This window comes from Lates calcarifer, linkage group LG15, assembly GCF_001640805.2.
Source record: "Lates calcarifer isolate ASB-BC8 linkage group LG15, TLL_Latcal_v3, whole genome shotgun sequence".
Classification (NCBI taxonomy): domain Eukaryota; kingdom Metazoa; phylum Chordata; class Actinopteri; family Centropomidae; genus Lates; species Lates calcarifer.
In genome coordinates, this window is record NC_066847.1 from 4838727 (window position 1) to 4852764 (window position 14038).

The following is a 14038-nucleotide window of genomic DNA, read 5'->3' on the forward strand; positions in this document are numbered from 1 at the left end:
TGATGGACAGTGGAGGGTGGAGGTTTCGTTTTGTCTCTGAAAAATCACTTTCTCTGGACTTAAGCAGAAAAGCTACTGCAGCTTTTGGAAAAATTCAGAATGCCTTTGATAGCCCCAGGGGTCATGAAACCGGATCAGCTTATTCAGGACCACATACTGTAAAGTCAGTTCCATGACAATCAAAAAGATTGAAGCAACGAGGAGAAGGGTATTTTTCTCTCTTTTTTCCCTGGTAGCAGTGACATGCAGACAGGTGGAGTCGAGCAGCTGAAGCCCCAGTGGCTGCTCTGTCTGGCTCTGAAGCCCAGCGAACATCCAGGCCTGTTTACCAAAACACTGTTCCCTGGCTGCAGGGCACGGGTGTGTGTGTCTGCTGAATGTGTGAGTGTCTCGCCCATTCCTGAAGAGATCCAGCACTTAAAACTTTCACTTCCCCTTTAGAGTTTTTTTTATAAGCTAACTTTTGTTGTGTTTTAATTCGACTTTGTGGGTTTAGTAGGTGGCTTTCTGTGGCTTTTGTGGGTGCTCCTAGACTCTGGTGGAGCCCAGGCAGTACAGTAAAAAAATGAATTTGGTCAGTTGTGCTTGATCAAATGTTAGCGATTCATTAAAAATTAAGACACAACACAAGGAGCAACATGTAAATATGTAACCCAGAGAAATGTTGCAGTGTTTCCCACAGGTTACTTGTGATGGTACGTGGTGCAGCATATGACCGATGCAGTTTAGAGGGGGAGAGTGTCCATCCATCCATCAGCTATACCACTTATCTTTTGAGGGTCATGGGGGGCACTGGAGCCACCCAGAGAGTGTGATTTTCTATAGCTGCAATTTACAGATGTCCTCTAAACGCCTTGCATACAGACAGTAGAGGGTATGTTTTACAGATGTTCCTAAATGCCTCACTAGGAGAGTATCGCTGGATGTCAGCTACAGCACACATCATCTGGAGCTCCACTTGGGGGAATTTTGGAGCAGCGGTGGTGCCCTATATAACCGTATAGTGCCTTTATGGGAGGTTTAAGGAGGTTTAAAGGGTTTAAATCGGCTAATATGAGGGACCATTACCTGATTGTGAGCCCTTGTGTAAAGTGACATTGCTCTGGATAAGTCTCCCAACTTGCTGCTGTTCCTGAGCAGATTTTACCCTCATATTCTTCACACCTTTAAAAAAAAAAACACATAACACATTTCTCAATGCTGACAAACCGTTTCTGTAATTTCTTCACCACTGAGCATAAACACAGCACCACTGTTACTAATCTACACTGACATTTCAGTCATTTAGCTAACGCTCTCACCAACAGCGACAGTACAATAACAAAAAACCAATACCCGATATTACAAGCGACCGAGAGTAAGGAGTGTAATAATCAGAGCCGCTGTGCCCTGACAGCTCTGTTGCAACCAAAGAGTGATCATGTATGAAAAACAACACAGAAGACGTAAAACAGAAACTAAAGACAGACATACTGTAGGGGGGTTTTGTTGTTGCTGTTGTTGTTTTCAGAAAACATAATGAAAGGACGATCAGGGATGTGATTCAGAAGGGAGAAGGACGATGACCAGAGGGAATTCTGATGAATTTAAGATGAAATAAAATAAGATGAAACTTTCTGGATCCTCATGGGAGAGTGCTAAGGGATAATGTAAGGTTTCAAAGTAAAAAGAAGATAGATATAATACAAGCAAAGTGAGCAAAAACAAAAACATAACAAAAGATATGAGCGGTAAAAATACAACAGTCAAAAAGTAATAAATTGGAGAGGAGGCAATTAATTGGTTTGTGCAAATGTATGCTGATGATAATTTAAATTCTTATGGGGAGCGCAGAAATTATGTCCTGAGGAAAAAATTGTTTTCAGGTTAGTGCCAACTGTCGTAACGTGTCACTTTCTTTTCCCTCATTCCTGCTGGTGTTTGTTGGAGATATCAGAGCCTGTTTTCTTCCCTTCAGAAGAAACCGTCCGCTGCTTTTCTTGTCTTACAGTATGAGAAACAACCTCCACAGCGTGAGATAATTCATCACAGCAAACATGACAACTTAATTTGGGTTTGTCAAATTTTCTGTTTTATCATTATTTACTGTAATTTTGCCAGGGTTGAGCGGTGCAAGGCGTTTCGATATGCCCTGCTTACTGTCAATCACCTGACAGCGGTGGGAGGAAATGGAAGACTCTGACGGGACGAAAATAAATCTCTTAAAAACTTGTTGCTGTACAGTCTTACTCCTCACATCCAGGTACTCTCATCTGAGACATCTTTGTTCACCAGGACAGAATTCATTTCAAGCTGACATTCATAATTTAAAACATGAATATCAGTGCTGTCCACAAGGACGTCTAGTCATTAGAAATAAGAGTTTGAGTGTCACTTCTATGGTTAGGGTCTAGTTTAAAGATAACTATTTAAACCAGCGGTGATTGTTATAACAACATCACACTGCCTCCACTTCTGAATGACAAGCCATTACTGGTACACCCACAGGAGGTTGCTTGTCAGGAAAACATAACCATAGGCTGTTAGAGTGTTGGAACAAAAGACCAAAGCTATCTTTTCTGGATGGAGACCAGACTCTTCCATTTAAATGATGGGCAAGTTTTGAGTGAATGCCTAAAACTTGGGTAGAATAAAAATGCAAATCAGTGCATGTTTTCATCAGCTGCCTTTATGCAAGTGTATTCAAGACAGTAGCTAGAGGATATGACAACATTACATAATAAATCAAGCACCAATAACCCTGATACATCGCAGCATTTCATTGATGTGCATTCAGCTGTTTTTCAATGAATGATTTTATCTATTCTGATCCACGTGGATGCTGTGGTGTTTTTATCAGCTGCTATGGTGATAGAAATAGAGAGTGACATGCAACAATGGCCATCGTCTAGACTTCCTTGCCGGCTTCATTCTTTATTTTTTTTAAGCTTTCCGGTGAAGCAGAGGCATTTAATTGTGAGTGACGGCATGCCATGAATATTTTGTCTACAGTAAAAGAAACACCAGGAGGCACAGCAGGTACCACGACGTCTAGGTGCATTAAAAGAAATCTGCTATTTTTCCCTTTTCTTTTTAATTTAACTGTAACTATACTGCAGGTTTTGAACAGTTTTTTACTGAAACATTCAGCGGGAGTTGTACTTATCTTCTCTCCGTGCATTTTTATATACACAGGCCTGTGCCTTTGACTCCTTACCAGATATTCTCTGACTCAGTTGCTACTTTTTTATACTGATAATTCATTTTATCCCCAAGTAAGCTTTGAAACTGCTGCTCACTTACAATTGCCTATGCAGAAAATGAACATGACTTTTACTTCCTGAATGCTGGTTTGCCTAAAATAACTCCTGACTTTGCAGCTTTATTGTAAATACACATAAAAACCGGTGACTGGAACGCACCTATTGAGACCTTGGAAAAACAAGTCAGGCAGCCATGTTTTAGAAGGTCATATAGTTGAAATGCAGGGCACCTTATCTGCCCTCCCCTCCTGCAGATTGTGTCCATTAGTAATCACCTCCCATGCTGTTGTGTAGAACACCTCAGGTTCACTTTCAGCATGTACAGACATTCGTACAAACAGCACAAACCCTCCTTAGCTCTTTGCTCCTGCAACACCGGACAACAGAAATATTGATTCTGTATGAAAAGGGTACAGCTGAATGGACTACATATCTCTCCCTCTCTCTCGCTCCCTTTTTTTAAAGACATGCTTGCCTTGCTTCAGAAAAAAAAGACACCATGAGGGGGAGGGAGAGAGGCAGAAAAGAAAATCACAGCTGGGTAAAGAGAGCTATGAAGACAGAAGGAGGTTGAATGGTATATTTTTTTTTTTTAAAAAAGGAGCGAGGGAGAGATATTGAGTGAAAAGGGCAGAGGAGTCTACCATCCTTTGATGGCCCCGGCCGAAAGCGGAGGCCCAGGCTTTATCTCCAGCGTCTGTCACCGTCTCTGTGGAGACAGCTGCTCACATCAGCACCAGCCCAGGGGAATCCAAAATCTCCTTCAGGGAAAAATGAGGGAAGAGAAACCAAAAAGCAGAGCATCGCCCCTCCCGTTCCCCTTTGCTGTCAGACCCCGGAATCAAAAGAGGAAGACGAGGAGGAGGTTGAGGGCGGGAGGGGTTACAGTGAATGGCACTGAAAGCATGACAGTGAGCTAACATTCATCCGTCCCTCTGAAACAAACTGTTTCTCACAACTGTACAGAAAACAAAAGTCAAGGTAGAGGAGTTTCTTTACTTAACATGCACAGCATGCCTGGACACAGTCCCAGTATAGTCTCTATAGTATTAGCCTCAGAGTAAAAGGCTCAGCCAACAAGACACTTTACATGGCGGGGGTGACGCTGCAGGAGTCGGGAACTACACAGAGGTTGTGTACATACAGCGCAGTGTCATCTGTAAATGTTAAGACACTGTCACCTGACTGACATATCTAGTTAAGTGGGTTATAACTTTAGAAACCTTAGCTGGCAATTTGTCAGTGGTGGCAGCTGCCTCCCTGTTACAGCCCGCTGCGGGAAAGAAGAGGTAAAAAAAAAAAAAAAAAATACAATGCAGACAGAATGGATTGGACCGTTTGAAAATTTAAAATGTCAACTGTCAAATTTCCTAGTGTTCAATTTGGTTGCGATGGAATAGGGTTACAGTTCAGCAGGCAATGTCTGATGGGATATATTCATCATTATTGGGTAATTGCAAGGAGCCCCCGTGAGCGCAGGCAGGGAAAGAGAGGGACTGGAAGTGAGAGATGGGTTGAGAGGGAGGAGAAGAGAGAGAGAGATGGGAGAAGGAGGAAAATAAAGAGGTACAGGCTAAAAACCATTAGAGGGGATTCGCTCCAGGTGAAATTATTCACGAATGTGTGAAAATGTGACATTAGAGGAGGTGTACTATGTTATTAAAGCTCCACGGTGACAGAGTGCTAAACACGGGTTCAGATGCTCCCTGGCTGTGTCGTCATAGCAATGGATGAGCAGTGTGAGATGAAGGTGGGTGAGAGGTCTGACACGACTTCGTTTCTGATGCAAAAGGAACCTGAGCGAATAAACATGTTTCACTGATACTCACCGACTACACCGTAATAATAGTTTTATTCAGCCCTGACTTTGTCTTGGAAAAGAGAAAAGCTTTTATTGAATACATTAAGTGCAATTCAATCCTCTCAAGCAATTTCCTAAAACAGGTGACATTAAAGTAATGATTTAAAACATTTTACTGAGTGCATACTTTGTTACTCTCAAGCAGCGATTACTTTAAACAATATATAACCTGATCTGACTTGTTGTTTCAGGCACGTCTTTCCTGTGAGATATGGTCCTGTGCATAATGCAGCCATGCAACCAGAACATAAACAGTATAAGAGGGAATGGGTCAGTTGTAGAGAGAGTCTCTGGGGGCAAGTCCAAGTAAAAGCACAAGTTCTTGTGAGCAAATCGACAGTTAATCAGGTCTCTGAATATTGATGTAAATGACATGACATTTGAACATTTTCAAGGCTGAGTTAATTGAGCTTCAGCCATGCGAGTGATGTGGCTCTATAAATATGTACGTGGTCTAGACAGAAATGTCTCAACAACCACAGAATGGCTTGTCAGGAATTTTTGTACAGATGTTCATGGTCTGTAAAGGAGACCTGACTTTGATGATACCCTGGTTTTTTATCTTGCACCATTGTGAGGTTGACGTTTTTTTGTGTGTGTGTTAAATACCCTTGACAATTGATGGATAGATTGGTGTAAAAAGTTTTGACAGATTCTCAGAGTCCCTACAGGATAAATTCAAAGATTGCGGTGATGCCCTGACAAGTTTTCACTTATTCAGTGAAATCATTTAATGTCTACCAGATGAATTGGTGCAAAATTGTGTAGAGACATTCTTGATTCTCAGAGGATGTACCTCAATGAGTTTCACGATCTACAGACTCATTTCCAGAAACACCAAAGTGTTTATTTCCACAAACTGACAACTAATAATAAGGAAAGAACGTGACCACTAGCTATTTAAGTTTCTTTTACAAATTAAAATTGAGATGCGGTAAGCTTAAATATTAAGATTAAACAAAGACTAAACTGGTTTTTTTTTTTTTTGCAGTTTGCTGGTTTACACTGAAAAATAGTAATATGACACCACAATCCCTTTTCATACCTCAGTGAACATGATGCACTTGGAAACACGTTTACAGATTATGTAGCCACCGCACGGCTAAAACAAATCCCAAAGCAAGCCATTAACAGGTAATACGCAATTAGTTACCATGTGAACGTTCAGCTCCAGCGGGAGTGATTAGCCCAACACAAGATGTTCAACAGCGAAACAAAGCATGTGACCCATCTGTGGGCAGACGATGGGGGAGGGGGAGTTTAGCAGGTGTACTCACCCAGGGGGGAGCTCCAGGTAGGTGGGCAGGCAGGCAGGCAGGCAGGCAGGCATTTGACACCCGTCTAACCACACGAGGCCTCGGCAGTTGACAGCCGGCGCTGCACACTGCATGAAAAGTCACCGTTTCACACAGAGAAGATGGACTGCAGGTGATGCAGCTGCTATTTTTAACCCAAGGCCCTCCCTCCAGGACTGAGTGCACGGTTTGAATTGTTGTTCTCCGCCACGTCTCTCCTCACTTCCCCCTGACGCTCTGCCTGCAGAAACCACCCTCCATTCATTCCAAAAAGAGCTATTCTCCATTTGAAAAGAAGTGACACCTTCTCTGTGCAAAATATTTGATAGCACAAAATGAAATCAAATTACAGTGCTTAAGTGCCAGCTCTTGATTTAAAGAAATCTCTCAGAAGGCCTGAATCATTTTTATTATATTGGTAGAATCAGAATTATGAACTGGTGTTTCAATTTCTCTTCAAAATGAATTTCTTTCATTGGGAAAAAAAAGGCCTTTTTATTTTATTATTCTTTGAAACCGCCTCTTAATTTGCAGCACACAGTAGCACCTGCAGACCACTCAGGACAGTATCACCAAAATATGCTGCATAAGATCCACAGCGCCAGTGTAATAATTTATAATGTAAGAAAGCAAAAGACAACAAATGGTTTGCACTTTACTGGCTGTCTGTAGCTCTCTCTCTTGTGCCTGGAGCACAACCAAACAGAGAAAGAGGTTGTGATTTATGTCACAACCAATGGGGGATACATGCACCTTTTTGACAGTGCCACCAGGCTTCTGCCATCCTGCCTTTGAATGTTATGACGCTGCAAAAAAAAAAAAAAAAAAAAAAAAAAAAGAGCGCCTGCTCTCAGCTCGTCGTAATGAATGTTTCACAGAGCGTGTGAAGTTTGTACTTACCGAGTCAGTCGGCCCAGTTTCTGTTCTGCTGTGTGCTGCGACATTGATATACCCAAAGCGACGGGTGTCAGTGACAGTCGAGTCGAAGTGTGGTGACTGTGGGGTTTTTTTTTTCCTCTATGGATGGAATGATATGAGTCAGGGCCTCACTCTGCTCTCAGTAGAGAGCAGTAGAATCGTCTTTTGTACTTTCAAACTCAAGTGGTTTGGGCAAACGTTAAAGGGGCTCTCCAAGGGCTTGGAGACTGCATTTTTTAAGTGAAAGCCCATGTGACAAATGAGGGGCTTAAAATTTGAAAGATGGGTGTTTACCAGGCAGGGACGACCTAATGAAAGAGGCTATTGAGTTGCATCATGGGAAGTGCATCTGACTCATTCTAAGGACTAAAAGTCAGGATAGCTCAGTCCCCATGGCACCAATTTGAATCATTTCAGTTTTAAATCTGTCTGTTGTGAGTTGGCTAACTTTACAGAAATCCTGAACAGCTGGAGAGTCACTGTAATCAGCATTTTTCATGTGAACAACAGTTACTCATATAACGGTAAAAGGAGACAAGTTTTCTTTTCCAATAACATAAAATGAGTCGTTTGACATGAGGAAATACATTTATTCATTTTGTTGCCAAGAGTTCAGTTCAGACAATATAAAATACACTAACTGAGCTTAGTGTAAAGACAGAAAAAATGGAGGGGAAACTTATGACCGCAGGTTGAAATATAAATAAATCCAACTACCTCCAAAGCTCATTGACGTGTTTCATTTAATCTGTACAAAAACTAAAATGTAAAGAGAATAAAAAAGTTATTTCTCAGAGCAGGACAGTAAACAAGCAGGTTTCCCAAAAACTACACCTTTAAACTGTTTGTTTTCTTACTAATCTCTCAAATGTTTTTCATAGTTGATACATATATTGTTCAGCCTGTATCCAGTGACAGGAAAATCAGTGTGATAATGCATGAGAAATACACACACACACACGCACAGTGAGGTGGGGATATGCACGTGTACTCTGGGGGAGTCCTTGCGTGAACTGGAAAGCTGCAAGAGCAGTCTTTAATACACACACCAGCATGCACACATGCATCTTTTGCCCTGTCGCACATCAGGTGTTCGTGTAAAGTCAGGGCTCACGCAGAGCGCACACACACACACACACACACACACACACACGTGTACTGTAGATGCACCCAGACTCTGTTGCACACTGAGGAAAAGGGTGTGTGGAGCTTCTTCGCCTTGTCAACAGGATGAGAAGCAGGGAGATGGAAGCTGGGGCATTAGTCTCCTCGGGGCTAGCTCTGGGATTTCCTCCAGAGGACAGAATAGGAAAATACAACACCATATAAATAGATTCTCCCCGCTCAAAATACTGATGGCCTCAGCGGGGAGGAGTGAGGAGGGAAGGGGGGGGGGGCACACAAGACGAGATTTGCATTGAATTTCCTGCTTTCCGTGCTCCCCATGTGTTTGCTTTCATCCATGTGGATCTTTGTCTCACTTAAGTGTTTTATTGTATTTTTCTCCTGCCTCCCACCGGGACACAATAACATTAACAAAGCTTCTTGATGCAGTGTAATTTGTTGATAGGGGGTTATTTTTGCATTATAGATTTTAATGCCTGGGTCTGTGTTTGTGGATGTTTTATGATTGTAATTTTATAATTTGAGGCTGTTTGTGAATGTGTGTTTTGTGTGTGAATGCACGGGTACCCTCGTGTATCCTGAGTGTCTGTCCAGCAGGCTGGCTGGGCTGAAAGGCTGAAACTCATTGTCCTCTCTCCCCCCACTGTGGTGCACGCAGGGTGGAACGGAGCCAGCCAGTCTGCCCACCGTTCAAACTACAGCTGGAAGAGTGTCTGTCTGCCGAGCAGGTGCCCACCCCAGAGCTCATCCAGGGCTACGTCAAGAAGGTAGGGCTGCTTTACAAATGCCAAGCTGAAGGCTTTGTCAGTTTGTGCCCAGCTGGAAGGAAGGGTGCAGGAGGGAAGGAGGCGGGAGGAGATAGAGGGGGTGAATGAAACTCTCATGGCTTTTATTCCGACTTAATGGACAGATACATATTCTAACATCGAATACTGAGTCAGACATAAAGGAGCATGTCACATCTGCCTCGTTTGGTCCACACCTTCTGACTTATCCGTTTGATACGAATCAAAATAGCAGGTGTAAAAGGTGCCTCAGACTAAAATTTGGGCCAACCAAAAAAGGTTTTCTTGGCCCAGGAAGGTCTCGGTTCGTTAGTGGTGCGAAAACACAGACTGTCAGGCCAATTACAGGAAGCTGAAACAGGCTCCTCACCCATTAAACGATAGAAAAAGAAATATAACTGGAGGGAAAAGGGGCCAGCAGCACAATTCAACTTGAAATAAATGTATAAAAATGCCAAAATTTGTAAGTTATTTTCTGAGAGGATGAGTTGAATTGACAACATGCCGACACGCCCATCTATAAACCAATGTCAAAGTGTCAAATGTAGGAAGACGCAGCAGGTGATGATGACAGAGTCCTTTAGTGTGCTTCCAATTGTGCAATGTGAAACCACAACTAACTGGATCAAATGTATATAATACAACAAAAACCTTGGTTCAGTCTTTCAGGCGTGAAAAACACCATTATTCTGCCATTAAACTGAAATCACTTTGTTCAGCTGTGTGTCACCCTGTCTGTATGTTCAGAGAACACAGTGTTTGTTTAAAACTCTATTTTGGTGAATCAACCACATGGCTAAACCTGCTGGCACACTGCTGTCAGGCTGAAGGCTTTTAATAGCAGCTTGTCACAGAATACTTGCAGCACAGTTGTCAGTGAAGTGCAGTATGTTGGAGGAGTGACAATAAAAGTAATGTAATTGCAACTTTAAAAACCTAATAAAGAAAATATAGGGGTGGTGACAAAGTGTGTGTATTTCAGGAGATGTCAGGTATAAATTAGTGGTAACTTTACAACCTTGATTTTGTTGCTACTCCTCTACTATGAGCCATGTTGACAGGCTCCTACTGCTACATTTTCTGATCACTTTCCCATAGAGATTTCACGCTCTTATTTGCTCGAGGCAAAGCAACCAACAGAGTGTCAACTTAGCTGAAAACGTAAATAAATCAGAGTTTTGTCATGCCAGAGATCCTAAATTTGTCAGATTTACCGGCAGCAGTTTATCATTAATTGCATTAATTACATCAAATTGAGACAGGGCTGCAGGAGGCAGTGGAAGGATCAGCAATGGAAAAAGTGTTCAGATTAAAAGTCTTCACCAGATCTGAGACAGACCCGTGGAAAATCATTTTTAAAAGGGAAAGATAGAGTCAGACCAGACTGACATGACCGACTCTGCAGACCCAAACAGAGAGAGAGCAACACTGGCAGCAGCATGTAATTTTTACCTGCACTTCACATCTCACCTCTAAAGAACACATCCTCCCCCTGCTGTAATTATAACACACTGTGAGCAGGTCCACTTGGATCCCTTTGATTATTATACATATTAACACAGAGACATCAGACCCTCAGCAATACAACGGGACCCTATCCGACACGATTACACTAAATGTAAATCTGGCTTCGCTCACTCCTGGGTCAGGTCTCGGGTATTAGGAACTGAGTTGATCTGTGAAGACCTCTAATTCAGAACCTTTATTACAAAGATACATAAAGTAGCAGCGTTAAAATATTCTATAATGAGAAGGTGTGTTGAAGGTATTAGCAGCAAAATGCTAGTAAATAGTAAAATACTAAAAAGAATGGCCTGTTTGTATTCAGGATTTTTAATGTTGCTGATTCAGCTTAAACTAAATCCAGATATTGTACATAGGTTTGGGTATAATAAAAAGTCAGGTTTTACATTTAAAAATGTCAACTTAGACTGATTTGCAGCAGCTAAATAAATGTAGTTGAATAAAAAGTAGATAAAGAAGAAGTATAAAGTTGCACAAAATCAAAGTGAAGTACCTGAAAAAGTGCACTATTAGAAAAAATACACATTTTCCACCCCTTAGTTGAACCAAACTAGGTAATTTATATAATTATGATTTTTGTTTTTAGTCCTGTAATCCAAAAATCTCCTTCAAATCCATAGTAGGTCTCAAAATCTGTCTCACTGTATGGATGAATGTACTTCTGGGTTCATATAGATTTAATATTTGCATGATTTCACATTTTAAAATACGGCATATTGCTCATTTGCAATGCTTCCAAGTACCAGAATGGATGTATGTAATCTGCTAAAAGCTGCATTTCTTTAATGGGTCAAGGCTAATGTTAATTAGCAAACCAAATAACTCAACATTTCTATATTTTTCATAGAGGAGATGAAAGCAGCAAACAGAGGCCAGAGATGTGAAATCACATTCCCTGATCTGATAATGAATTGGCTGTGTAGTGTGTGTCACTGCTATGAATGCATGGCTGTAGAGAGCCTGTTTGAAATGGCACACACAGATGAAATATACCAACACGTCTTCCTCTCTGCGCTGGTTATGCTGCGTCATCATGATTCAAGCCTCCTGCCTAATCTGTATATTACGGGCCGTTGTGTTGGCCTTTGAAGCCTTGCTCCTGGACCTTCCTGTACATTTTGCCCTTCGATTAGTCATGCAACCACAGTCCTGTAGGACCTCATTACTGTTGGTTATCATTTTAATCTACTGAGCTGCTACGGGCCTGCTAGAGGAGGAGGAGGAGGCCATGCTAGAAATCTATTAAAAGGGAAGTGGACATGGATGAGTGGCGGAGGAGTGAGCAGAGAAGTCCATTCCCCTCAGCCCCTCTCTTGGTTTCTGTTTTTCTCTCTCTTCAGTCTCCTTTTTATTCTCATTTTCTTTTCTCTCTCCTCCTCACTGTCTCAATCTCTGTCGTTATCCCTCTGCCTCTCCTTCTGTCGTCTCTTTCCTCCCTCTTTCTCTCTGCCTCGTTCAGTCTCTCTCTCTCCGGGGTTTTCATCTTGACCTTCAGACACCTTCTCCTGGTGCCACTTTAATAACTTGCGGGGGGAAATAGGAAATGTGGTCTCAAGTCAAAATTGAAATGGGTTTTTCACTGCAGGCTGTTGATATTCTGGTGGCAGAATGAGGGAAGCAGCTTCCAGAATATTTTTCATCAAGTCTGTGCTCTGCATCATTTCGGTTAATGAAGAGAAATGATGTGATGCAAAGTTTCCTCTTTGACCTCAAAACCTCATTTTCTTGACCCGAGGTGGTTCCTTCTGAGGCAGAGCAACTTGTGTAAAGCTATTCATTTAGATTGAGGAGTTCAGAAGAATGCTAATTTTTGATTTTATCCTCCATTTATTCTGTTATTCCCAGTTGTGTATATGGGAAAAGAATTATTCTCATTTTCAGTCAGCCCTCCAACATCCACTTTTCCTCTTTAGAGTCCTGTTAGCTAGTAGCTTTATCTTATTCCACACTGTCTTACAGTATATGTACTGTACCATCTTGTTCCAGCTTTAACTGAATCTATATAATGCAGGAAAACTCTCTGTATACTATGTTTTTATGCCTGAATTAACCCATAAAATAGACATATACCAGATGTCTTATGCATCATTCGACACACTAGCAATGTGGCTCTGGGGATGGCCACGTCTGTCCACCACTGTGGTCCAGACTGAAATATCTCAACAACAATTAGATGGATTGCCATGATATTTTCTACAGACATTTGTGTTTCCCAGAGGATGAATTCCTAATGATGTGAGTGCGCTCCTGATTTTTCCTCTAATGTCACAATGAGATTGACATTTTTGTTTTTTTTAGTGGAAATGTCTCAACAGCTATTGGAATGGTTGCTTTGAAATTTGGTGCACACATTTATGTCCCCCTGAGGATGAACTTTATCAGCTTCGATGATCCCTGGATTTTTTCATCTAATACCAGAATCAGGATAAACAATTTAATGTGTCCAATACATTTGTTTATAACCACATAACCTGCAGAACTAATGACATTGAGTGCTAATTAGCAAATGCTAGCATGCTAATCTAAAACCGTTAACTGCTACACATCAGCAGACTTAAATTTATACTTAATCATTTAAATATAAGGATAATGACGCACAGTTTCGGACTTTCCTGGAAATCATTCATAGTGCTGCACTCAGTTGTTCACATGAAAAATGACAGTTGTGTATGAGAATGACAAAAAGAGAAGTCCCTGCTTCCTTTCTCACAGCTTCTCAACCACCGTGTGAATCCCAACATGGCAGAGGTCACAGGGAAAGAGAGTTTCTGATAAAGTACGTTAGAGCCTCTTACTCTGGGCTTCCTCAAACTTCAGCCTTTTCACACCTGTGAAATCTAATGCAATCCAACACAACAGCTCAGCCATTAATTTTACCTTTACAAAGATAATGATGTTCAGTTTTGAGCTGTCACTGTCAGAGAGGTATCACCTCTCTCTGTTTGTTTATCCTTGAGGTTGTAGGCTGCAGCAGTGTGGAAATGAACTAGTTTTTACTGATAGATGTTTCTAATGTCCAGTATAATGCAGGCCAGTACAACACCATCACTGAACAACCTCAGTAGTAAGGATATATTAATTACATTTTGTTAGCTTGTTTTTGAAGCTTGATAAAGGGAGAATATGTGGCAGAGCTGTTTTACTTTATTGCATTGAATTATATAGGCACGCCTAATTAAGTGGCCAGGGAGTGTATTTGGCAGCTTAATATATTCAATTTACACTGATTAATAAATAATTAATCAACAAACTCTTTCCGCACTAGACTCTTGTATTTCACCAGCTACT

General features: G+C 41.4%; 1 protein-coding gene across 2 annotated transcripts in view; it reads left to right on the forward strand.

The window, feature by feature from the left end:
* LOC108899496 (raftlin) overlaps positions 1-14038 on the forward strand; it is a 95351-nt gene that overhangs the window by 40798 nt on the left and 40515 nt on the right. For both annotated transcript variants that reach the window (XM_018699970.2, XM_018699971.2), the window contains exon 4: positions 9100-9208. In XM_018699970.2, the coding sequence (XP_018555486.1) occupies positions 9100-9208 (109 nt within the window). The remainder of the gene's footprint in view (positions 1-9099; positions 9209-14038) is intronic.